The sequence below is a fragment of the Crinia signifera genome, chromosome 2 (genome assembly GCF_055691185.1).
Source record: "Crinia signifera chromosome 2, ASM5569118v1, whole genome shotgun sequence".
In the NCBI taxonomy this organism is placed as follows: Eukaryota; Metazoa; Chordata; class Amphibia; order Anura; family Myobatrachidae; genus Crinia; species Crinia signifera.
In genome coordinates, this window is record NC_139218.1 from 19,947,711 (window position 1) to 19,974,121 (window position 26,411).

General features: G+C 45.5%; 1 protein-coding gene across 1 annotated transcript in view; it reads right to left on the bottom strand.

Annotated features, from left to right (window-relative positions):
- Positions 1-14,429: 14,429 nt before the first annotated feature.
- GET1 (guided entry of tail-anchored proteins factor 1) overlaps positions 14,430-26,411 on the bottom strand; it is a 101,309-nt gene continuing 89,327 nt past the window's right edge. The window contains exon 5 of the mRNA XM_083171689.1: positions 14,430-15,266. Within this exon, the coding sequence (XP_083027815.1) occupies positions 15,193-15,266 (74 nt within the window). The 3' untranslated portion in view covers positions 14,430-15,192. The remainder of the gene's footprint in view (positions 15,267-26,411) is intronic.

Below are 26,411 nucleotides of genomic sequence, written 5' to 3' on the forward strand. Positions count from 1 at the left end.
ACTGGGCACATTCAATAAAATAGATTTTGCATTTTAAACAAAAATGTACAGAACAATATTTTTTACCATTTTTGGTTTTATTCTGTATTACTTCAGTTCATAATCCCTTTTTATATATTTGCTATGAATGGTATATTCAATCGGTATTCAACCAAACACACACAATTTTATATATACAGAGAGAGTTAAATTATTTATATTTAATAAATATATATATATATACACACACACGTTTTTTTCAATTATTAAAAAAAACCAAAACATTTTAATTATTTAGAGAGAGAGTTTTATATATACCATTTTATATATTAAATTATATATACTGTATATATATATATATATTTTTTTTTTTTAATTTATTTAAATTTTTTTACAGACCATGTATATTCTGCAGACCATACACAAATATAAAATGTCAGGTCCCTCTTTAGACGATTGTTTAAGGAGAACTAGATATATAATAATCTGTAAGGCTGCTAAAACGATTAAATCTGAATTCGGCACCGACCGACCCTTCTGGTGCAGTTGGCTGCAACTGCGGCCCTAAATCCAAAATAATAATAATAAAAAACATTAGCATCTGCTAGGTTACAGCTAGGTTTGTCTGTCTTTTTTCAGCAAGCCTTCCTGAGAGCTCATTAATGAGTGTTCAGCCTCTCCCTGTACTTCAGTGATTGGTGGATCCATTGTGTGCATGTGTGTGTGTGTGTGTGTGTGTAGCTGTGCCTTGGCATTGAGCCATCGCTGCATTAAAATGGACGTTTGGAAATAGAATCTGTGCTGATAATCAGAATGGCACAAGTCAGATGTATACACAAAAGGAAATGCCCATTGCAGTGCATGTTTTTTGTTTTTTTATAGAAATAGTTTTCCCTCTAAGCGTCATGTCCGTGCTGCACGGAGAACCTGGCGTTCTGTGTCCAGGATCAGGAGAAATATCTGTCTTCTGTCTGAATTCACATCCGTAACTTTCTTATTAACCCCGAATGCTGCAGATGTTTAGCACTGAGAGGTGTCTCATGGCATCAGGGAATGATTGTGACGGTCGGGATGGGAGAACATATTGTTAGTCACGCAGATTGCTCCATTTTCTGTCTGTCTCTTATTTCGACCCTCACACCATCCCTCTTCTCTGATTTAATTTAGACATCCGGGACAGCAGTCCTAGAACAGTATAATGACATGAATGTCCTTTTCCCCTGTGAGCTGCAAGGCTTAGCATTCGTGAATGATTGCCCTGAGCTGCACTCTTCATAGAAGGTGATTTCACATGTTCCGTCTACAGCACATAAAGCCAGCGGACAAACACAGATTAAACAAGAGGGGAGGGGGCAGCAATCGGAACACCCAGATAAGTCGTAAAATGTATTCCGAATTTCTATCCCTGCGCTGCTGCTAAACCAGGGATTTTATGTCAATGAGAGAAATGATAGAAAAGCACAAAAAGACGTAAGAAAAACGAAATATATTTCTGATATTACAGGATAGACTACACTGATTACAGTAGCTGGGAATATCTACAATATTCATTGTAGATTCTACGGACTAAGGGGCCGATTCACAGCCGTTCGCTCCAGGAGGGGTGGAATGGGGGTGGGCAGGGAGTTGCAGCAGGGGAACCGCCCATAAGACGCTGGACGTTCCCCTGCACACACAGACGTGGCGATGCCTGCTCTGGGCCGGTGACATTTTTTCTCCGGTGTCTTTATTCATGCTTTACGATCCACGTAGACTGCAATTGAGAATGTATTGGGGAGGACAGAGAAAGGGTGTCTTTAGTTGGTGCACCAAAAGAGAATGTAATAATAAAACATGACTTTTATTGGTTTCATTAAAATAGTTGCGAAGATATATAAAAACATGAAAAACACATAGGACACATAGGGTCCTGAAGAAGCTTTTGCAAAAGCGTATGCTTGACTGCACACCTAGTGTGTTAAACCCCACTTCCCTTCCCCCCATATGATTGTATTTTGATCTGTTTAGGCTGGTGGCGACACAGAGTATCCGTAGCACACGGTTCCCTGTAGTACAGTGACACGGACTCTAGCGCAAGAGCCATGTACACTCCTGTCTGATCTGACACGCAAGAGCGAGGTAGTGCACGGCGGCACACCTCAGACACAGCTCTGCGGTCAGCACACAGGCTGTGGAACTAGCGGCTCCAGCCAGCCAGCGTTAGCGCTGAAACGGGATCACACCCGTGTTCAGGTGCTTATCAGTACTGCATAGTGAGCCCCAGGAATATATACATTGTATCTGATAATAGTTTCATCATCCTGGATAAGCATACACACTGTAAAACTGTCAATACCAGACATAACTTTTCCACTCTTAAATTTCAACCACCGTGTTTTATAAAATTATTCAGGGACAGTGTGAAGTGGGGTCCCACTAGGTGAGGATATATTATATCCTTTTTAAATCACTCAATGTTGTCCTATGTGTTTTTCGTGTTTTTTTATATCTTCGCAACTATTTTAATGAAACCAATAAAAGTCATGTTTTATTATTAAATTCTCTTTTGGTGCACCAACCAGACACCCTTTCTCTGTCCTCCCCAATATATTCATTCGGTGTCTATGGTAGCACACCCTCGCATATCGAAATATTGAATACTAATAGTGCACAAAGAGGGTCCACCTGCATAATAAGTTTGTGATTTCTGTGCGACTGGCACAGCTCTCCCCAATCTCCTTTGCAATTGAGAATGGTAAAGTGCTCGCTCGCCATGCAGGGGTATGCACTAGTTGGGGGACCAGGCCGACAGATGTCAAAAAAGACACACAAAAAAATCTAACACACGTTGACCATTTCCTGTGTCGACCATTGCCATGTTGACCTACTGCTTGTGTTGACCTTTTGGCCATGACTAGTGTATATCAACCTGTTCACTGTTGACATGACTGTAGACCTTCACATTGTCCACCTTATAATCCACATCTTCTGGCACGCCGGCTGCTGGATCTGGCAGGTCAGTTACCAGATTTATGGGTATATACCTAAAGGCCCCCATACATTACCACGCTTTGGGCCAATTTCATTTCTCAGTCGGGAACGGGTGGAGAAATCAGGCCAAATCAGGTGTGGCATCCCTCAGGTCTGATGCACGGCCCAGTGTGCATCGGACCTGAGTCGTAGGTCGGACCGGCCTCCCTCCCGGCACCAGGGAACAGGGGTTGCATGCGATCCATCACATGTAAAGGACCGCATGCGATGATATGCATGTGATCACCTTCCGGGGCATCAGTTGGCGAGAGATTGTAGTAGTTTATGGCCAGCTTTAGAGGGAGAAAACACCCAATACAACGGAGTATCACCGGTATTATAGGGATATCACTCAGCTGCCCCACAGCAAGACAGAAGATCTCCATACTGAACTGTAAATAGGCCCCTAGGAGAAATGGTTTATACGTGATCGCCTGGCTGGGAATTTGAACAGCGTCCGATTATCGATAGACTGCACATGTGTACGGTTCGCAGTACTCATGCGTGAGGCCATGGTGCAATGGACTCCTGCAACTATTTCTGTTCACTGGCTGTTGGTAAGGTGATTGACAGTGCGTAGGCATGTAGGGGTGGACACCAACTGTTCTTTGGGAGTGGCAAGAAAAGCGCAGGGCCGGAAAATCACTGGGAGTGTCAGGGAAAATGCTGGCATGCAAAAGCTTGTTAGGGGAGGGTGTGTGATGCCAGTAGCAGGCCGGATATGCCTGTATTCATTGCAGCCGCCGAGTCAGTCCTGGGCTACGATGAGTTGTAGTGTAAAAATCAATCGATGGTGATCCTGTTACGATGGTTTTGAACATTTTTGCTCGGATGCAAATGGATGTGTAGCCGTAACATCCGTTCACACAGCGTATACATTCATTTCAAAGGCGGGTTTCCAATGGAGCAGGGCAGAGTTGAAATCAGACCCATCATTTTAATCAGCAGAAGATGTTTGTGCATTCTATGGCATTCCTTATGTTAAGAAGATGCATTAGCTGAGGAAAAATGTCCAAATATGGCATGTACAGTACTATTTTGAAAGAACAATATACTTTTAAGGTTAGAAATATATTTAAAAATGTTGATTTGTTAAATATGTGCTGTAATAGTGTCCTTGTTGATTTTTCAATATTGAACTCAACTCACCCAAAAAAACAGCTCTATGTCCGACTTTTCGAGAACTGTTTTACGGAAATGGGAATTAAATGGGTAGTGGGGGGGGGGGGGACGGGACGGGACGGACTTGCTTTCATTGTACCTGTAAGGTGCTTGGCAACACCTCCTTGGTGGTGAAGGCGCTCCTCGATTTGGACACAAGCACTTACTTTTCTGCAATAGTGCAGGTGCAATAGGAAGTGGATGGAAAAAGAGCGTTCTTTGCTAAGAACACTTAAGTACAAGGTTGAGTGGAGCAGTGCAAACATCAGTTTTCATTTTGAGGTGTGAGACTTTTGGGCCTAATTTGTATTTGTAGCTGGAATTTTCTAGGCTGTGGAACTGCCAATGTTAGCAAGTAAAGCCGCCGTCGAGAAATGAAAAGACGCCCAATGGTCAACTCATTGCACTTGCGTGAACATTTGCAGCCTATACTAAAAAGCGAGGAACAGGCGGAACCATAACTTCTTGTATTTAGGCTGAGCAAACTTGGTAAAGATGATTTTACTCCCTTTATCCCATGGGTCTTCAAACTGTGGCCCTCCAGATGTTGTGGAACTACATGTTCCAGCATGCCCTGATGGTTTTGTCATGCTGTTAAAGGAAAAAATGTGGCAATGCTTGTTGGAACATGTAGTTTCACAACATCTGGAGGGCCACAGTTTGAAGATCCATGCTTTATCCTCTGCAATGTCTTCCTATTTTATTGACCAGGAGTGACACTCTGGGGCTCGGAAGGGCCAGTCACACATGTATTTGTAATGGTAAGGAGGGCTAGGATTGATCTTGTTAAGCTTCAACAAAGTACAGTAGATCCAATGGTGGTGCTAATTCTCCCAATATTAGTGGTAATAGCTACACTGCCCATCTTCAAGAAAAAGGGATTTTTGTAAGAACTTACCATTCGAATCCCTTTCTCTGATATGGTCCTGGTGACACAGCTCAACACTGGGATGTAGGAGGGTCCGAAGGAGCCAGGCACCTATCCTAAAGCTTTAGAGGGTAGGCTCCTCCCCTACTGCATCCCTGGACTCTTCAGTTCAATCTTTCAAAGCCACTGGAATACATTAACTCAGTACAAACGCCTGCACATATTATATGCACATTTTATAACAGAAACTGTTAACTTTTAACCATTTTAACATGAACATCATGAAACTTCTGGCATACTTACTGAGCGTAAGGGAGGGATCGCTGTGTCACCAGGACCATATCAGAGAAAGGGATTCGAACGGTAAGTTCTTACAAAAATCCCTTTTTCTCTTTCAATGGTCCTGGTGACACAGCTCAACACTGGGATGTTCCAGAGCCGGTCCTTTGGGAGGGTACGCTCAGGTCTGCAGCTCTCAGCACTGCTCGCCCGAATGATGCGTCCTCCGACGCGAACTCATGGAATCTATAGAATTTGGCAAATGTGTGAACAGATGACCAAGTGGCAGCTCTGCAAACCTGCTCAGCTGTGGCCCCATGTCGAACCGCCCAAGAGGTGGCAACTGACCTGGTGGTATGCGCATTAATTCTGGCCGGTACAGGCCTACCCACTTTGGTGTATGCAAAAGCTATCACAGATCGCAACCACCTAGCAATAGTCTGCTTAGAAGCAGGCCAACCAATTTTGTGTACGTCATACAGTACCAACAATGTGTCAGTCTTTCTGACACTCTTCACTCATCCACATATATGCGTAAGGCACGCACAACATCCAAAGTCTTCAACTTGTCCCTTTTCTTGGAACCCTCTGGGGGTTGAAACACAGGTAGAACTATCTCCTGATTTAAATGGAAGGCAGAGACTACCTTCGGTAAAAATTGAGGCACTGTTCTCAGAACAGCCCTGTCATCATGAAAAATTAAGAAGGGAGATTTGCATGACAAGGCTCCCAACTCTGACACTCTTTTAGCAGATGCTACTGCTAACAAAAACACTAGTTTCCACGTGAGAAACTTAAAGTCAGCCGACCTTAAAGGTTCAAAAGGTGCCTTCTGAAGGCAATCCAAAACCAGTGACAGATCCCAAGGCGCTACTGGTTGCTTGTAAGGGGGTTTCAGTCTGGATACCCCTTGTAAAAAAGTTTGAATCTCCGGCAAAATGGCTACTCTTTTTTGGAAATAGATGGATAAGGCCGAAATCTGCACCTTCAATGATTGAAGGCTTAAGCCCGATGAAAACCCATCTTGTAAGAATTCCAACATTCTTGATAACTTGAAGTGAGATGTGTGAGCTTTTCGCCTCTCACACCATCTAATGTAAGTCTTCCAGACTCTATAATAATTTGCCGACGAAACAGCTTTCCTGGCTTTTATCATAGTCTGCACTACTGCGTCAGAAAACCCTTTCCTTTTCAAAATGGCGGCTTCAATAGCCAGGCCGTCAAAATCAATCGATCGGAATCCAGGTGATTGAATGGGCCTTGTCTTAGCAGATCTGGTCTCAGAGGTAGACGCCATGAGTCCACAGACAACCTCTGAAGCCTCGAGTACCAGGACCTCCTTGGCCAATCCGGGGCCACAAGGATCACCGTAACCTTCTGGTCCTGTATCCTCTTCAAAAGTCTCGCTAACATTGGAACTGGAGGGAATGTATAAAGAAGATCTCCCTGCCACTGAGTCGTCATGGCATCCACTGCCTCTGCTAGCGGATCTCTCATTCTGGCATAAAACCTGGGCACCTGATGGTTGAACCTGGATGCCATCAGGTCCACATCCGGAGTTCCCCACATCAAAGTGATCTGGTGAAACACCTGAGGGTGTAAGCTCCATTCTCCTTCCTTGAGCTCCTCCCTGCTCAGGAAGTCTGCTTCTATATTCTCCACTCCTGGAATGAATATAGCCGATACAGCAGGAACATTCTGTTCCGCCCATAGGAAGATTCTGGACACCTCCCACATGGCCAATCTGCTGCGTGTACCTCCCTGGTGATTCAGATACGCCACAGCTGTGGCATTGTCGGTCTGAATCCTCAAAGGGAGGTTCCGTAACCTGTCTCTCGCCAAGGAAATCACTTTCCAGACAGCTCTCAGCTCCAAGATGTTGATTGGTAACACTGATTCCTTTGCCGTCCACAGGCCCTGCAGCCTGAGATCCAGGACTACTGCCCCCCAGCCCCTGAGACTGGCGTCGGTAGTTACTACCAACCAGTCCCAGGTCTGTAATGACCGACCCCACTGAAGGGAATCTACTTCTGTCCACCATTTCAAGGAGTCTCGAGTGTCCGAAGACAGCACTATCATCTCCGCCTTCATGGTCAGAGTGTTTCCTGACCAGGCTGACAAAATGTTCCATTGGAACACCCGAGAGTGGAACCTGGCAAATTGAAGCGTCTCGAATGATGCCACCATTTTCCCCAGGAGCTTGAGGCACCTCCATACTGACAAGCTCTGAGCTCTGAGAATCTCCTGCACTAGAGTGACCAGATCCCTGGCCTTTACCTCCGGGAGAAAAACCAGATGGAGATGGGTATCCAGTATGACTCCCAAGAATTGAAGCCTCTGTGATGGTACCAACTGAGATTTTTGTAAATTTAAAATCCAGCCGTGAGCCTGCAAAAAACTGATGGCCTCTGCCAAGTGACTTTGAAGCATGGCTGCTGACCCTGCTTTGAACAGGAGATCGTCCAAATAGGGTATTACTGTGATTCCTCTGAGCCTCAGCACCGCCGCCATCACTGACATTATCTTTGTGAATACCCTTGGCGCGGTCGCTAGCCCAAAGGGTAACGCCCGGAATTGTAAATGCAGGTCTCCTATAGCAAACCTCAACAGGGTCTGATGTTCCGGGTGAATGGGAACGTGCAGATATGCGTCCTGGACATCCATGGACGCCAAAAATTCTCCCTGGTCCAGACTCAGGAGTTAAAGACTCCATTTTGGAATGGTCTACCCATAGATGGACATTTAAGGATTTCAAGTTTAGTATTGGTCTGAAAGACCCGTCCGGTTTGGGCACCAGGAACAGCGTGGAGTAAAAGCCTTTCCTCCACTCTGTCCTGGGAACCGGAATAACCACCCCTTTTTCCAAAAGGGAATGAGCCGCTCTCATAAGAGCTGTGCGAAGGAGCGCCTGTTTTGGCACGGGTGTGGGGATGAACCTCTTCGGAGGCAACCCTCTGAAAGGGATTTTGTAACCCTGGGTAATGATCTCTAAGACCCAGGAATCCTGGTCTAGAGAAGCCCATGCGTCCCTGAAATGTGTGAGACGCCCCCCCACCTTTATCACTGTCGGGCCTATCCCCTGACAGTCATGCGGAGGGTTTGTCCTCTCCTTTGGAGGCAGGCTTCTTATGGAAGGAGCCAAACTTGGACCTTTGAGTTTTGCCCCTAGAGGTCTGAAACTTTCCCCTGAAAGACTGTCCTCGAAAGGACGCACCACCTCTAGGGGAGGGCCGAAAGGACGGCCTAAAAGCAGCGAATCTGGATGTCTGCTTTGCTGAGGGGGCCGGCAGAAATGTACTCTTGCCGCCCGTGGCTTGCTTTATAATTTCCTCTAGCTCAGAACCAAAAAGCAACTTTCCCTTGAAAGCTAACATTTCTAGGGCCTTCTTGGACTCATTGTCCGCTTCCCAGGCCTTAAGCCAGAGCACTCTCCTGGCATTAATAGAGACTGTGGACACTCTGGTCGCCATTTTAAGAGCTTCCTCCTCTGCTTCCACCGCATATTCTGCAGCAGCCTTAATCTTCTCTGCTATAAGCAAAGCACCAGGGTCAGCTTGCAGCATGGTGCATAATTCACCAGCCCACTCTATCATGGCCTTAGAGACCCAGGCTGAAGCAATAAGGGGGCGTAGGGTAAACCCCACCCCTTCAAAAATAGCCTTGAGGTTTCCCTCCAGCTTTTTATCCACAGAATCTTTAAAAGCAGCACCGCCCTGTACAGGCAATACCGTAGCTTTGGATAAACGTGCCACTGAAGCATCCACAACAGGCACCTTTTCCCAGAGTTCAGCATGAGACTCTGGCATGGGGTACAGACTAAGGAATCTCTTAGGCATCTGTAGCCTCTTATCCGGGGTTTTCCAAGCCCCTTCCAATAATTCCTGCAACCCCTCATCTGAAGGAAAAGTAACAGCCTCCTTCCGCTGTCGCTTGAAAACACCTTTAACAGGAGTCTTATCCTCCACAGACAGTTTTAAAGCCTGTTTCACAGCTACAATAAGATCCTCTATACCAGCAGCAGAGGTCTCTTCAAAATCATCACCCTCCCAGGGGGTGTCAGTATACGCTCCCTCCTCCTCATCTACCACAGTAGGCATAGCATAAGACCTTTTAGGGGTCCCTGCCACATCATCCATTTTGTCCAGTATTTCACTGAACCTGTTGATCCCCTTTGCAGTATCCTGCATCACCTGAATAAGCGCAGGATCTGCCTGGGTAAGAGGTAAGGAGCCAGAAGACTGCTGAGATGATGGCATAGGTCTCTGTGATTCTACCAACACATCACTCTGCCTGTCTAGAAGCTGCACCAAAGCGTTTACTGACCTGCCTAGGGCACTGGCCCACGCAGGTTCACTCTGCTCAGCCCTATGGGGTTCACTGCCCATGGGTCTCACATCAGCGCAAGTAATACATAAGCCCCCCTTGGCCATCTGCTCAGGGACAAACTTTTGTGTGCAAACATTGCACGCGCTCAGTGCACTAAGGGCTCCCTCCCCCAAAACCACAGCCTGATGCTCAGACATGATGTAAGCGATAAATGTATAACTAGCAGTATACACAGTGCAAACAATGTACAAGCGTTTATACAGAGGCAATGCACCCAGTCACTTAGCTGTCTGTTGGTTTCAACTGCGGGGAAGCGATGCCCAGGAAATCCAAGTCACTCTGCCAGGATCAATTAGCCAGCTCAGCTCCGCTGCAAGCGTTCTGAAAGGCGCCAAAGTCACAGTGAAGAAAGAGACCAAAAGTCCCTGCTGCTGCGGGGTCCGTGACCTTTTGGCGCCAACCACCCCCAGCCAGCCGCTCCTTAGGTAGGATTTCCTAGTTCCAGTGTCTCCCCCTCGAATGGGGACCACTTGGAACATGCCTGTCACAGCGCTGCTGTCCTCTCAATCAGGAGCTCAGCGTGTAAGCTCCGCATAAAATGGCCGCCGCCATCACGGAGCGCCTGTCCCCCATGATCCCCACCTAAACGTGGAGCCGGTTTCAGGATGCTCCGGAGCCCAGGCAGCCTCTTAAAAGAGGCTAAAAGCGCTGCACAGGGAGGCCAGACAGCGTCTCCCCTGTGCACAGTGAGCTGACAGGACGCGATTCTGTCAGCTCCTGCTGCGCTAGCAGTGTGAGGATTCACTATGAGAATCCTCACACTGTGCCTACCTAGCTAGGGTGAAAGTTAATAAAACAATAAAAATTCCCTAACTACTCTATTTCTTCGGCTGCTCCCGCAGCCCTTTAGAATAGCACCCACTCCAGTGGGCACCTAACACGAACTGGAGAGTCCAGGGATGCAGTAGGGGAGGAGCCTACCCTCTAAAGCTTTAGGATAGGTGCCTGGCTCCTTCGGACCCTCCTACATCCCAGTGTTGAGCTGTGTCACCAGGACCATTGAAAGAGAAATTGGATTCATGACAGCTATACATATACTAATGCTACTTTGCAGTCTGCTTTCTTGAACAACATTAGTTTAACTTCTTTCTTGCACCTACATGATAGTGAGATACCAATGTCTGTTCAAGCAAAACCATAATATCCACCCATAAAATGTGGCCCAACTCGAACTATAAGTACTCCCTGAAACCGTACGTATCTCCATTTCTTCCTTTTATAAATAATCCAAGCTTCCAAAATGGGTCTGCAAGGTATCCTGTTACCTTATAGGACAGACAGGGCACTACTTTTGTTCGACAGTTAATGAGTGGTGTGAAGGGGAAGCCACTGTTACTTACACAGGTGGTGGACCAAAGTCTAGAGCTTAGACCTTTTCCTCTGGCTTTATTGGCTGGTCTCTCTATGCTGATCTCGCTGGGTGGCTGTAATAACCCTTAAGTTTAGTTGATCTGTTAATGAGCAATTTCAGCTCATTCTTCTTTTCTTTGTTCTCCATTTACAATATGATCAGGCATGGAGTAATGTAGAGATCAGTTTAGGTCTTTAACTGTAAAGAAGTTGTGGTGCACACTGGAGTCTTTTAATAGGTTCATACCTGCTGGGTCCTATGTTGATTTCTTTCTAAACATATTTCTCAACATATCTGTCACCTCATTGTACCTGAAGGCACTTAAGAAGTGCGCAAGGGGGACAAAAACTGTTGCTAGCTATGTCAGCTGTAGCTAAAAAAAATGTATCTAGCAACTCTGGATACAGCCTGTGTCCCCCTGGTTTCTGTCTTTTAAGAAAGGCTACAGTATTTCTTACTTTCAGAAGGGAAAGGCTGGAGGCATCACTACAGAAAGAGGTTTACTGAGAATTGTTTTCAAAACATGGAAAAGTTGGGGAACATAAGATCTAAGGGTTGACCGGTGACTACACAGATCCTGTATGTTTTTCTTCTTTTCACACTGTGCAAGCTGCAAGTATAAGCAATTACAGGTAATGTATAGGTTGCTCTACTGATGGCAAGTAGCCAAGCTGCAATGGGCTGATGCAAATAAGGTCTAGAGCAGGGACATCTACCAACGGCCCATGTTTTCCAGATCCCCTAGCTGGTGCACAGCTGCATTCATTCCTACTACAGATCCACAGGCTGTCGGAAAAACATAAACTGTTGGTAGATCTTGAGGACAAGCCCTGCTCTAAAGGATGTGATGATGGAATTGCAGGCTGCTCAGAGGTGTCCCACGGCTACACAGACTGCATGAGTAGCGATGATGGTGCCATGTTTTAGCATGTACGAGCCTGCAAACACAGCCCCAAAAATGGACAGGACATGTCTGCGTATTTTCAACCACTCACTGTTAACACCTCCAAAAGGGCACTTCCTGTCAATTACTTCTCCATCAAAGTCTTCTGGTAATCGTTCCATTGCATGCACATTGGACACTAAGGGCCTTATTCTAGTTCACTCTGACAAAATCCTTCTTAGATGCAGAAAACCATGTGCACTGCAGGGGGGCAGATGTAAAATGTGCAGAGAATTAGATTTGGGTGAGTTATTTAGTTTCTGTGCAGGGTAAATACGGTCTGCTTTATTCTTACACTGCAATATAGATCTCACTTTGAAGTAAAACCCCACCCAAATCTAATTCTCTCTGCACAAGTAACATCTGCCCCACCTGCAGTGAACATGGTTTTGTCCATCTAAGAAGGATTTTGTCAGAAAGAGTGAACTAGAATAAGGCCCTAAGTGCTAACATGAATTTGGCCCATTAACAAGAGTTGAAGGAGCTGAGAGGACACATTAGTGGAGATTCCTGAAGGCAGATGGGGCACTCAATTATTTTCATTGAAGAAGAAAAACAATTGTATTTTGGACCAGCCCAATGCTGGTAACAAACTCATTCCAAGCTTTCTAGCTGTTGGAGAAGAATTTTCCAAGGTCCAATATAACTAGTAAACACTCAGAGGTTCTAGGTGGAGGTGTCTCCTGATCGCGCACAGTAGGTAAGCACTATGTAATGCACTGGGTCTACCATGTAAGCTCACCGCCGAACCATTATGATTTGCAGTTGCCATCCAGTTTACCATACTTAAGTTCCACCTGTGGTGGCAGCCTCTATGTGGGCAACGCAAATTTGTAGATGACAAAGTTGCTCCTTCAGCAGCTAATCACTGGATATCTGGATTTTATACATGGGATTTGGTTACATCTGACACCAAATAAAGAGCAAATTTCTGTTTTATTTTCATTTTTATTTTATTGGCTTTTCTGGGGATGCTACATTGCTAGAAAGCCCCTTTTCCTGAAACCGGTCAGGGACATTGACACTGACATTGAGTGCCCACATGTTACGGTCTGACAAAGAGTTTGCTACAAATATTCTGCTGCCTCCTTCCCTGGCAATTATTCTTGTAACTAGTCCTCAGAAAAAAAAGCATTAATATTTTTTTATTTTACACCCTTTGGTGTGGGCATGTTCAGAGAATGTGGTGCATGACACCTTCCGTCTAAAACTAGCATCTTTAGATGCAAAAACACTTAACGTGTAAAACTTGGTAAGTCAGATCTCCGATGTCATCCAGGAATCACTCGCTGGTCTTGAGGGGGGTGCCTTCAGACTATGAGGAACAGGTCTTCATACACCCTGACATAATGCACATGGTAGGCATCATAAAAACCAAGGAGGCCTCCACTCTCCCAAACTCGAGTCCTTTTTACATAACTCTTCAGACCAGAAGAGCGAAGAGATCACTTTCCTTTTAAGTTTGATCTTGGTGCAAAATCAGGATCACAATCGGTATACACACAAGGGGCATACACACGTGGCAACAATAGCTCATTTTCTAAGCATTCTGTCTTAGAAATGAAGCATGGATACCCCATAGCGATGCAAATTCCCCTTTTTCGCCATCACCTGACTAGATCTTGACTACATGTAGTGAAGATCTAGTCAAATTGCCAGTGTTCTAACTTAGAGAACACTGGTTAGCAGCACAGGTCGCCTATACACACATCGCTATTTGCGTATGGGCAATCTAGCCACCGGGAAGCTCAAGGGTGATTTCCCTAGTCTACTTAGCCAAGCATGTAGGCTAGACAAAATCTCCCTGTGTGTATGAGCCTTTATACCCCTTTCAGATCGCAAACATGCAATGCATTTACTTTATACCTGTATTATTTAACCTGTATAATGGGCGACCCAGATTTAACCCTTTCTTAAAACCTGGGTCGAATTGCCGGGTTGCTTGACCCGGGTTATAGGGTTTGGTGCTTTTACACCGAACCTCGATCCGTGTTGTTACAGCCGCAACCAAGCAACATCCCAGGTCCGAGGTACGGTGTGAAAGGCCCATAGACCATAGACACAGATGACACTGGGCACAGATTGTGAGATTGTAATATGGAGGTAGCAGTGGTGGATTCCAGGGTCAGGCTGGTGGGTACAACATGTATTAGTTAGGGGATATCTGTGTGCCAAAATGTTTCATGTCCACTAATTACTCTTCAGCCCTTAGTGCATTTTTCATTGGATCGAACTTGCCCATGTCGACCATATGTCAATGCCGACATATGGTATGTCGACTGCTTCAAGGTGTCGACCTAGTCACTGCCGACCATTAGTGGTCGACCTACTGTAGTGACTGTTGACCCAGACATTGTCGACCCAGGGACCGCATCCCCTAAATAGGCCTGTAGAATGCCTTGATAAATGTTATATTAGAACCATTTACTCTCAGAAGATAGAACCACACACTATTCAATGAGATGAGTCAATTTATTGACAGTCAAAAGGGTAAAAGTCACAATGTCGATTGTTAGAATATCGACAGTTACAATGACGCCAATAGAATTTTTATGGTTAGGGCATAAAATTGGCTGTCTGGGTAATGTACCAGACAACATTTTGAACACGTTGATTCATTCTCAGTGTCAATATATCAACATTATGAACATTTTGGGCCAGATGTACTAAGCTTGAAAAGTAATCAAATGGAGAATGATAAACAGCCAGCCAATCTGTTTGTAACTCTCATGTCACGAGCTGTGTTTGAAAAATGACAGTAAGAAGCTGATTGGCTGGTGGGTTATCACTCCATTTTATCACTTTTCAAGGCTTCGTATATCTCGCCCCTTTATCTGTCAACATATAATACGTGTCAACATTATGGTGTCTATAATTACTGTCGACTTGTGATTTTAACAAAACGGGCAGGAACTCCAGCTGCAGTAACTTGTACTGAGCTTAATAACATGGAGTGGTCGGAGAGGTCAGTAAGACGCATCAGTAGAGTTGGCTACATTCGCCATTCACTGCTTTATTTCAGATGGGAAAAGAAAAAGAATAATATACATGATGAATTGATTAGATGCTCTGACATGATTTAAACACAGATATATAATGAACAGAAAATAATAAATATATCCTAGGGTTTCGGAGGGCATATTAACAATATATTACGCACATGAATGAATAGGTTGCGGCTTGCAGGAATGTTGTCTTGTCAGGACTCTGTTCTTCTCAGCTTATAGGGTACAACAAAATGGCTACAACTTTGTTGCAGACCACAAGCCAGCAGGTAATTCCTACACCACCTGCAACAAAGACAACCATAGTTTGTGAGTAATCAGGATGCAGGATATGTCTACATAATATAACATAAATATTATTAACAGCGCACAGTAGAATTGGGTCTCTATATTGCGTTAAAAGCCTTTTTTCAGCATAAATGCTTTTCTTACCTATACCAGTGTTGCAAGTAAGGGGGTACTGTGTGGTACGGAGTACCTGTAAGAAATATGTTGCAGGTACGCAGTACCACTTACCCCCTGACCCACTGTCAATTCTATTTTTATTTTAAGTCTAAATATAATGCATCTGCAGCACGCCCACCCAGCGTTATGATTGGTGCTGTATGCAGCTACCGGCTACTGCTGATTTAGCCTGTCACACTGACAGGCATCAGCGGCACCGACAGCATGAAGAGCAGGCTCCACAATTGTAAGCACAAGCTGCCCGGCTCTCCCCCAAGCAAGAGCCAACCCACCCCAGCCATTCCCTGTTTCTCATTCCCTGTCTCCTGATGCCACGCCACTATTGTCATTTAGTCACTTCTCTAGCTTTGTGTGACTACGCCCCCCTCATGACACATGGCCACGCCCATTTTTGGTGGAGGCTATCAGTACCACCAAGAAAAAAATTCTACTTGCACCACTGCCTATCCCAGAAATCATATCTTGGTTTTACAGTGCATATAGAGCTCAGAGGAACATTCCAAAGCATCTCTGGGGCGAAATGTAATAGGGTGTGATTTTTGGACGAGTTCCAAACTCGCCAGAAATCGCACCTTTAAAAATCGCGTTTTTTGCCGCGAATTCACAGCCGGCTCCCCCCGCACTGACAGGCAGCGGGGAGAACCGGCTTCCTCCGTTGCCTCTAACAGCTTCTGTAGCGCTGTCCGAGTGCTACAGAGGCTGAGAGCGCGATTGGCTGAGCTATGCGTCTCCATGGAGACGCATAGCTCAGCCAATCAGGACTGAGCTATGCGTCTCCATGGAGACGTATCGGCCAATCGCGCTCTCAGCCTCTGTAGCGCTGGAACAGCGCTACAGAAGCTGTTAGAGGCAACGGAGAAAGCCGGTTCTCCCCGCTGCCTGTCAGTGCGGGGGGAGCCGGCTGTGAAGCAGCCAGACCAGCGCTGGATCCAGGAATGGTAAGTAACGCTGGTGTAAAAGTGAGGTGTGTGTGTGTAATAAACTTTTACTTCTCTCTGTGTGTTTTTTTTATAAACATTCTTTTTACAGGTGGACTACAAGTCCCAGCGGGCCCATTAATGCCCCGCATGCTGGGACTTGTGGTTCTCCAAGTCCCAGCATGCGGGGGAGGTCTGCTGGCACTTGTAGTTCTCCGGTATAAAGCAATGTAATGATATGTATGATCGATTTAACCCTATCAGGCCGGCGTCCACTGGCCACGGACGCCGGTGACAGCCCCGGGCTTCAGCCCTGGACGGGTGAAGCCTGGGGGGGGGGACCCCTTTATTGGGGGGGTCCCCACTCCAGGTACCCCGTCCAAGGCTGACCAGCCACGGTGCTCATGTTTTGGCCGGGGGACCTTGTATAAAAAGTGTCCCCCGGCTGTGGCATGACACCGTGGGCTGTTGGAGCCCGGTGCTGGTTTCAAAATACGGGGGACCCCCAGATTTTTTGTCCCCCGTATTTTTGGAACCAGGACCGGTCCAAGAGTCCGGGGCTGGTTTCAGAAATACGGGGGACCCCTATGCTTTTTGTCCCCCCGTATTTTTGGAACCAGGTCCGGCTCAATGAGCCCGGGGCTGGTTATGCTTAGGAGGGGGGACCCTACGCCGTTTTTTTTTTATAAAAACACTTTTACACATTTTTATTAACAGGACCATGCACAGATCTCAATGATCTGTGCATGGTTCTGTCAAATTCGCCTGTCAGAACCTGGTCTATTTTTTTTGCGATTTTTGGTAACATTTACCAAAAATCACACCCTATTACATTTGCGAGTTGTATACTTTATAATGGGAAAACATCTGGATGCGAATTGAAATGTGACTAAAAATCGCACTTCTAAAAGTGCAATTTCGCGGTAAAAAGTGCGATTTTTTTACCGCGATTTTCAACCTATTAAATGTGCGATTTTCGGAAAATGTGCGATTTCGGCCGTTTTTGACCCAAAATCGCACATGTCCAAAAATCACACCCTATTACATTTCGCCCCTGATCTCTACATTATATGCCATGTGACTGTGTTTGACAGGGCTGGATTGAGGCCTACATGAGCTAGGACAGCGGCTCCCAAACTGTGTCCTGTGGCACTTACAGGGGTGCTGCAGCCTAGTGGTCCAGTCCCAAATGAAATTGGGCCAGCAATTTATAAGGCAGCAGCTGGTTGAATCCTGCTTTAGCCATAGCTACAGCATGCGGCCATTTACACAGCTCCGGCTATGCCCCCTCCCTTCTCCACCATGTATGGTGTTTGGAGCTAGATAACACCCTCTCCCCTGCCCTGTGGCTTTCCCTGGGGCCTGTGTCCCTTACTTGTCATGTACTGGCTGCGGTGGTGGTAGCTCATCCACTCAGCTGAGACCCTGGTTGAAGAGAGCGAGACTGCAGCTGGCCCCACTGAAACAGGATGGTGCCGCTAATAGATGCTGATGCTGCTTACACATTACTGTGCTCAGTGGCTGCCCTGCCAATCCGACCAAACCAGCCAGCCGGCATCAGGTGATCAGTTTCTTTACTTGCTTAGGGGCTGTGGCCTGCTGGCAAACTATTGGGCCAATGTGTGGAATGCAGTTTATTTTTGGGGGCTCACGTGAGGCACTATTGTGTGGGTTTATCTATGTGGCAAGGCAGTACGGATGGTGTAATGGTTAGCATTACCGCCTCACAGTACTGAGGTCATGGGTTCAATACCCACCTCGGCCTTAACTGTGCGGAGTTTGTATATTCTCCCCGTACTTGCGTGGGTTTCCTCCGGGTACTCCGGTTTCCTCCCACAATCCAAAAATATACTGGTAGGCTAATTGGCTCCCAACAAATTAACCCTACAATGTCTGTGTGTGCGTGTACGTGTGGCAGGGAATGTAGATTGTAAGCTCCACTGGGGCAGGGACTGATGTGAATGATCAAATATTGTCTGTAAAAGCGCTGCGGAATATGTATGCGCTATATAAGCACACAGCGCGGGATCTCTTGTCGGCACACTATCGCTGCCACTTTAGCTCTCCCTGCCACACACTGTAGGAGCGCTGTGGTAACGGACACAGCATGGGGACACACATGGGGAGCAAAAACATGGTTATGGATGAGAGCAAATGACAGTTGACCAATTGCTTGGAAATGCTGGAAAACTGACAAACTGTCATTCAGAAATAACCAGATTTTTGTTCCAACCAGCCAGATCTGAAGATAAATCTTACTAGTGTATGGCCACATTTTAAGGTAAGCAGCGTGCTGACTGGTCAATAAAGGCACGCTGCCTGCTGATGGGCTAAGTGCGCTGTCACTCTGAGATGTGACAGCGTGCGTGGACGCTGAGGCCGCCTAACACTGACAATGGTGGCCCCAAGGGGACAAAACAGCCTGCTGGCTGAAGCTGCTGCTGGGGTTGCCATGGAGACAGGTGCAGAGCACACCTTACTATGGCCCCTACACACGAAACCATGTTGGGGCATTTTCTAGTGATCTAGTGAGAATCTTAAGATTGCTTCGAAAAAACCCCATAATCTACATGTGTAGGCCCCATTACAGTACCTCTGGCCATGTACATATTACTCCACTCATCCGTTCAAAGTCCCTCCAAGAATTCACACAGAGCCAATCACAACACACAATGCAACTAAACCTAAAATCACATAACAAATGTCACAGCACAAATGGTCCTGGATGGAGATAATGTGCTGAATAAGGATTTTTATTCCCCTGTGATGATGGGTCGATCCCAGTTTGTTGTTAGAAAACCGTGGTGTAGAGCAGGGGTGGTGGCCAAACTGGTCGTCAAGATCTAACAACAGTTTATCATTTTCCAGACAACCTAGCTGGTGCACAGGTGTAGACATTACTCACCACCTGTACTGCTACCATGAGACCAGGACATATATGACACTATGAAAATAATGATTCCTAAATTGTCCCCCTTTTATCAGTCCCCTGCAAAGGGTGTTTTTATCATGTCGTTCCCCCCCTCGCGCAGCATACATCTACCCCACCATGTGCTATTACTGTAATGTGTACCTCCACAAATTGCAGCGGTGACCTACGCAATGCACCCAAGATGGTTGCTTCAGATGGTTCCTCTGCGGGCAGGATTTGCTTCACATGGATGTTCCCATGCAGGGTATATCACACTACTACACAAGCCGCTGCTTTCCTCTATCTGCATTACGCCCTTGTATGGCTCACTTCCCACAGTTTAACCTTTGTAGTGTGTCCAACATGGCTGCCTCAACTGGTACACTTGTGGATGGGGTGAAAAATACATGGACTTGAGTGTCTTGTTTGGACCCTACTCTACACTTAAATCACCCATAGTGTGTAGTTTCTTCTAGGAGTAACCTATTCTACCCAGGGAAATTCCGCAGTGCGCCCAAGATGGCTGCCTCACCTGGTACCTTGTCAAGGTGGAGTACACGTCCCATAGAAGTTATTATCCAAAATGCTGCACAAACACTGCATTGTGCTTACTGTGCTCTCAAGGTTTTCTTTTATGCCTGTGTGACTATCTATTACTGTACTACCCAAACCCTCTGTAATATGTGCACTGGTTTGATGTCTGTCAAGTTCCTTGATTCCTGCTGGAGAGAGCGCGTTATATAAATTAAACTTACTAGCTGTCACATTTTCAAATTACACATTGTACGGACACCACGGGTGGCCTGGAAAACGTGAACTGTTTGTTGGTAGAGGACCGGTTTGGTCACCCCTGGTCTAAGGAAGGCCCCTAGGGGAAAAGACTGCACACTATACACTTGGTACAGAGTCTGGGGGTGCAGTAGAAGACAGGGCCCTATATGGACCAGGCACCGTGAATAGATGTCTCATCAGTCTCATATAATATAGCATCCATACTAATAAATTAACCCTTTGAGTACCAACATCTCTGTGAGAGATGTGCAACATCTCTACTAAAAATGCCAGGGTCTCTCACATTTGTTATATAAATTCAAATAAAAAATGTGTAAAAAAAATAATATTTCCTATATAAAGGTAAACATTACAGGTCATGATGATGATGAATAAGGGCCGCATTTATCAACTAATATTTGTGGCTAAATCCCCGAAAACACCCATTTTCTGGGGTTATTCGCAAATATTAAGTATCCCCCTAATGTATCAGAGGGAACCGCAGCAGGAATCTCCGATCCCTGCTGCGATCCCCCCCCAGCAGCGCCGCTGCCCGCATCCCCCATAGGTTTCTATGGGGGATGCGAAGCTGCCCGATGTATCAACATCGGGCAGCCCGGCATCGCACCCCTGGGCTATCGCCATTCTGATATGGCGATAGCCCATTGTAGCCTATGGCTACACATCGCACTGCCCGGGCGGCAGTGCGGTCAGCGGGGTCGGGTCAGCGCGTAACCGCGCATGCGCAGACCCCCCGGCTTCCGGCTCCAGGCATCGCAGGGACGGGCTCCTTTCGGAGCCCTGTCCCTGCGCACAGCAGGTAAAACATTCGGGCGAAATGATCGCCTTTTACAATGCGATCCTGGGTAATATTCCGCCCAGATCGCATTGTAAATGTGATCAATGATAAATGGGGCCCTAAAAATGTTTGCTTGCCAATTTTCACACCTATTTTGACAAATTCACTTGGCACACGGAGAGTTAAGAAATTGCAGTGGGAGTGGTCAATAAGATAATCAGTTGTGGCTAGCTCATGCTGCTGATCTTTGTTATCATCACCGCGTCCAGCACCTGCAATGATAAATGCTACCTGACAGGTGCGTATGCATTACTTTCCACAAAGAAATAACACACAAGTAGAGATATCCAACTCTATGTGAGAACCTTAATGTTCTGTGAGTGACGTTTCATACCCTGCAGGATATTGCTGTGACATTAAGGTAATTTGTCAAAATAGGTGTGAAAATTGGCAAGAAAACCTCTTTAGTAACCCTTTCAGTGCCAACGTTGCGGTGAGAGATCCTCAAAATATCCGTTAAATATGCCAGCGCCGCTCACAGCGACTGTTCCTATTTAGGGTGCAATATTTAACTAAACTTAAAATGATTGACTCGCCCGTATGTGTGTTTATTTATACTAAAAGAACAGCGGCTGTGAGTGATGCTGACATTTTTTGTGGATATTTTGAGGATCGCTCACAGCAACGTTGGTGCTCAAAGGGTTAATAGCTTGAGGCCTCTGAAATTAATCCGTTCCCAAAATTCAGCTAAATACTGTACTGAACATTTGGGTTAATTTGCAAATGGACAACAACCACAAGGAAGGTCGGGGATGATCTTATCTGCAGTTAGCACCTCTAGCTTCAATTTAAGTCCTGGGGGTATATTTCGGCCCATCAAAGCTGCCAATTGGCAGAAGCTTTGCCCACAGTATTTAATATAGTTTAGGGAGTGGGAACCTTCGGCCTTACAGCAGTTGTTGAACATCCCAGCATGCCCTGCAACAGTTTTAGCATGGCCAAAGAGCAAAACTGTAGTTCAACAACAGCTGGAGGGCCAAAGGTTCCCCTTTTTTTAATAAGCTATCCAGGTAAGATCACCCAGTAAAAAGCTTGAGTTCTCTTAAAACCTGAGACAGAAATAAATTTTTTATAAAAAAAAAAAAGGTGAATGTGTCATCAAACTGCACTGCAGCCGTATTCAATAACATCACTCATTCACTCGGGATAGTGACATCACTGACGTATAACTGCACTGCAGCTGTATTCAATAACATCGCTCATTCACTCGGGATAGTGACATCACTGACGTATAACTGCACTGCAGCTGTATTCAATAACATCACTCATTCACTCGGGATAGTGACATCACTGAGAAATAACCACACTGCAGCCGTATTCAATAACATCACTCATTCACTCGGGATAGTGACATCACTGAGAAATAACCACACTGCAGCCGTATTCAATAACATCACTCATTCACTCGGGATAGTGACATCACTGACATATAACTGCACTGCAGCTGTATTCAATAACATCACTCATTCACTCGGGATAGTGACATCACTGAGAAATAACCACACTGCAGCCAATAACATAACTCATTCACTTGGGCTAGTGACATCACTGAGAAATAACCACACTGCAGCTGTATTCGATAACATCACTCATTCACTCGGGCTAGTGACATCACTGACTTATAACCACACTGCAGCCAATAACATAACTCATTCACTTGGGCTAGTGACATCACTGACGAATAACTGCACTGCAGCCGTATACAATAACATCACTCATTCACTCGGGATAGTGACATCACTGACGTATAACTGCACTGCAGCTGTATTCAATAACATCACTCATTCACTCGGGATAGAGACATCACTGAGAAATAACCACACTGCAGCCGTATTCAATAACATCACTCATTCACTCGGGATAGTGACATCACTGACATATAACTGCACTGCAGCTGTATTCAATAACATCACTCATTCACTCGGGCTAGTGACATCACTGACGTATAACTGCACTGCAGCTGTATTCAATAACATCACTCATTCACTCGGGATAGTGACATCACTGAGAAATAACCACACTGCAGCCGTATTCAATAACATCACTCATTCACTCGGGATAGTGACATCACTAAAAAATAACCACACTGCAGCCGTATTCAATAACATCACTCATTCACTCGGGATAGTGACATCACTGAGAAATAACCACACTGCAGCCGTATTCAATAACATAACTCATTCACTCGGGCTAGTGACATCACTGAGAAATAACCACACTGCAGCTGTATTCAATAACATCACTCATTCACTCGGGCTAGTGACATCACTGACTTATAACCACACTGCAGCCAATAACATAACTCATTCACTTGGGCTAGTGACATCACTGACGAATAACTGCACTGCAGCCATATTCAATACCATCACTCATTCACTCGGGCTAGTGACATCACTGAGGTATAACTACATTGTAGCCATATTCAATACCATCACTCATTGACTCAGGCTAGTAACATCACTGACGTATAACTGCACTGCAGCCATATTCAATAACATCACTCATTCACTCGGGCTAGTGACATCACTGACGAATAACTGCACTGCAGCCATATTCAATACCATCACTCATTCACTCGGGCTAGTGACATCACTGAGGTATAACTACATTGTAGCCATATTCAATACCATCACTCATTGACTCAGGCTAGTGACATCACTGACGTATAACTGCACTGCAGCCGTATTCATCAACATCACTCATTCACTCAGTGCTAGTGACATCACAGAGGTATAACCACACTGCAGCCATATTCAATATCATCACTCATTCCCTCTGGCTAGTGACATCAATGAGGTATAACCACACTGCAGATATGTTTAATAACATCACCCATTCACTCGGGGCTAGTGACATCACTGAGGTATGACCGCACCACAGACATATTCTAGAACATCACTCATTCACTTGGACCTAGTGACATCACTGAGGTATGACCGCACCACAGACATATTCTAGAACATCACTCATTCACTCGGTACTATTGACATCACTGAGGTATAACCGCAATGCAGCCATATTCAAAACCATCACTCTATCACATTGACCTAGTGACATCACTGAGGTAAAACAGCAATGCAGCCATAATGAATAACATCACTTACTTACTCAGAGTCACTGAGGAAAAGAGGGTTCCTGAATGAGGACACAAGTTACTTTCCAACTTATAAATGTAATGATTGGAGCACCCTGCAAGCAGCAGTAGGGTGTGACAGATCTTCCACTTTATTAAATAAACTATTGAGGTGGAAATGAAAATGTTGTAGTTGCTGAAGGAGGCATTGGAGAAGCCGAGAGGCTGGATCACCCCTCTGTGGTGGATTGGAATGTGCTGTAAATGTAGCCACAAACCACCAGTAGGTTTAATAATCCTCTAAGCACAACACCACAGTGACAGTGTTATGAATGAGAAGATGTATATCATGCCGTACAGCAACATTTCATAATAAAAGGCTATTATTGTGTAGATAACACAAAATACTATGTTATCAGTACCTTCGTGTCAGCGCTGTCCAAAAAATTACAGGCAACACTTAAATGGTTGTGTAATACATACGGGGGCCTTCATTTAGAGCAGGCATGTCCAAACTATGGCCCTCCAGCTGTTGTGAAACTACACATCCCAGCATGCCTTGCCATAGTTTTAGCACTCCCTAATAGCAAAACTGTGGCAAGACATGATGGGACTTGTAGTTTCCCAACAGCTGGAGGGCCATAGTTTGGACATCCATGAGATAGAGGGTTGGCGTAGTGGTATTTAATCAGGACCGGCAGGCGCTGTTTGTAATGTATGATATATAAGCCACAGCACATAATAAATTATATCACTTTATTACAGAATTTCCTTATTTGATTACATGTATTTGCCCCAGTTTGAAAATTACCAGCAGGAGGTGACTCAGTGTAAGCAGATGGTCACCGGCACTTGGTACAGAGGTGTCCTCGTAAATCTATGCCTCGCCAAACAGCCCCTCTTGGCACGCCAGGCCGTGTGGGAATCCTCTAGCATTGAGCATCTATTTTGCCTTAACATCTTAGATGCAACATAATGTCACAAAGACGCAAAAGGAGACTGCGTACATTAATGTGATAAATGACAATTGTATATCTGTGTGCGACTGAGTCTCTGAGTCTTTACACAAAGTGCTACAATGTAGCAGCTGTTTTTTTCCAATACAAGTTCTGTTCTGCTCCGTATACAGACTCAGCCACATACACAATCTACAAGTGCAAAACAGGGTAATGAGTATGAAAAAATGGCGCTGGGGTGATAAAAGATGTTCCAAAGACAATCTTTTTTTTTTTCTTCAGGTGAAAATTTTTTTTTGTCTTTGGAACATCATTTATCACCCCAGCGCCATTTTTTTCATACTCATTACCCTGTTTTGCATATGTTAAGGAGTTGGTTTTTTTCTCCTTTTGTGTATGAAAAGGCTGCATGCTGTGATATCTAAAGTGCGCAACATTTAAAATAACCAAACTTGGTTTGTACACAATCTACAAGTGTCAGATTACTTTGCACAGTCTCCACGTGCATCCTAGTCATCCAATGTTAAATAGGAGCGAGCGGCGACTAGCCGGGAGAGACCGTAAACTATTAGTCTGCGCTCCCAATGCCATGAGATGCTACCATTGTCTTGCTGGTATTAGGATGGGGGCAGGGAGATAGCAGTGAAAGGATAAGGGGTGATAAAAGGGGGGAAGGTAAGAGAGAAGCAGGTAGTAGGCGCCTCCCCATGGGAGTAGACTTATACTTAAGGACAGGACAGGTAGGGGGAGGATCAGAGAGAGCAAGAGGGCACACCGTAAGGATTGTGGAGACTCACCAGCAGCTTTAAAGTTAAAAAGAAGCAATGGACTGTCCTAAGAGATCCAGAGAAGTGCGAGCGAGATTTAAGGGACCGGAGCAGCAGCAGAGGAAAGCAAGGAGGGCTCCAGCAGCAGGAGATCTGAGATCGGCGCCAGGAGGAACGGGCCGGCCGTGAGGAAGAAAGAGGCAGAAGACAGGACTCTAGCAGTTTTGCAGAGTTGCACAGGGCCTGGCGGCTGCTGCCCACTGATGCCAGGCATCTTGTCCTGCATGGCATATTGAGGCTGGATGTATAAGGACGCATCTGTATGTTGGGAATTAAGTACATTTGGGTTTCCTGCATTTTCTTCTACCAGAAACATGGAGAAAGATAGGATCACATAATCTGCAGGGTTGGAACATGAATCCAAATAGGATAAATATCTGTGTTAATTGTCACTTGTACTCTAAAAGTAGCTTCCCAAATAGATTTAGAATCATTTGGGCTAAGGAACAGCCTTTCATTCCAAAAGCTGGGATGACCCCCTAGGAAATGACATAACTGTCCTGTGTAAAATTAACCCTTGTGAAAATAGTGTTCACTATGGGACACTCCCCCCAATCTGTGTGCACTGAATGCAGGATTGTGGTCTCACCACTTTAGCCTCCATATTCAAGACTCATTGAGTACATGGAGACAAAACTGGAGCTAATGTTA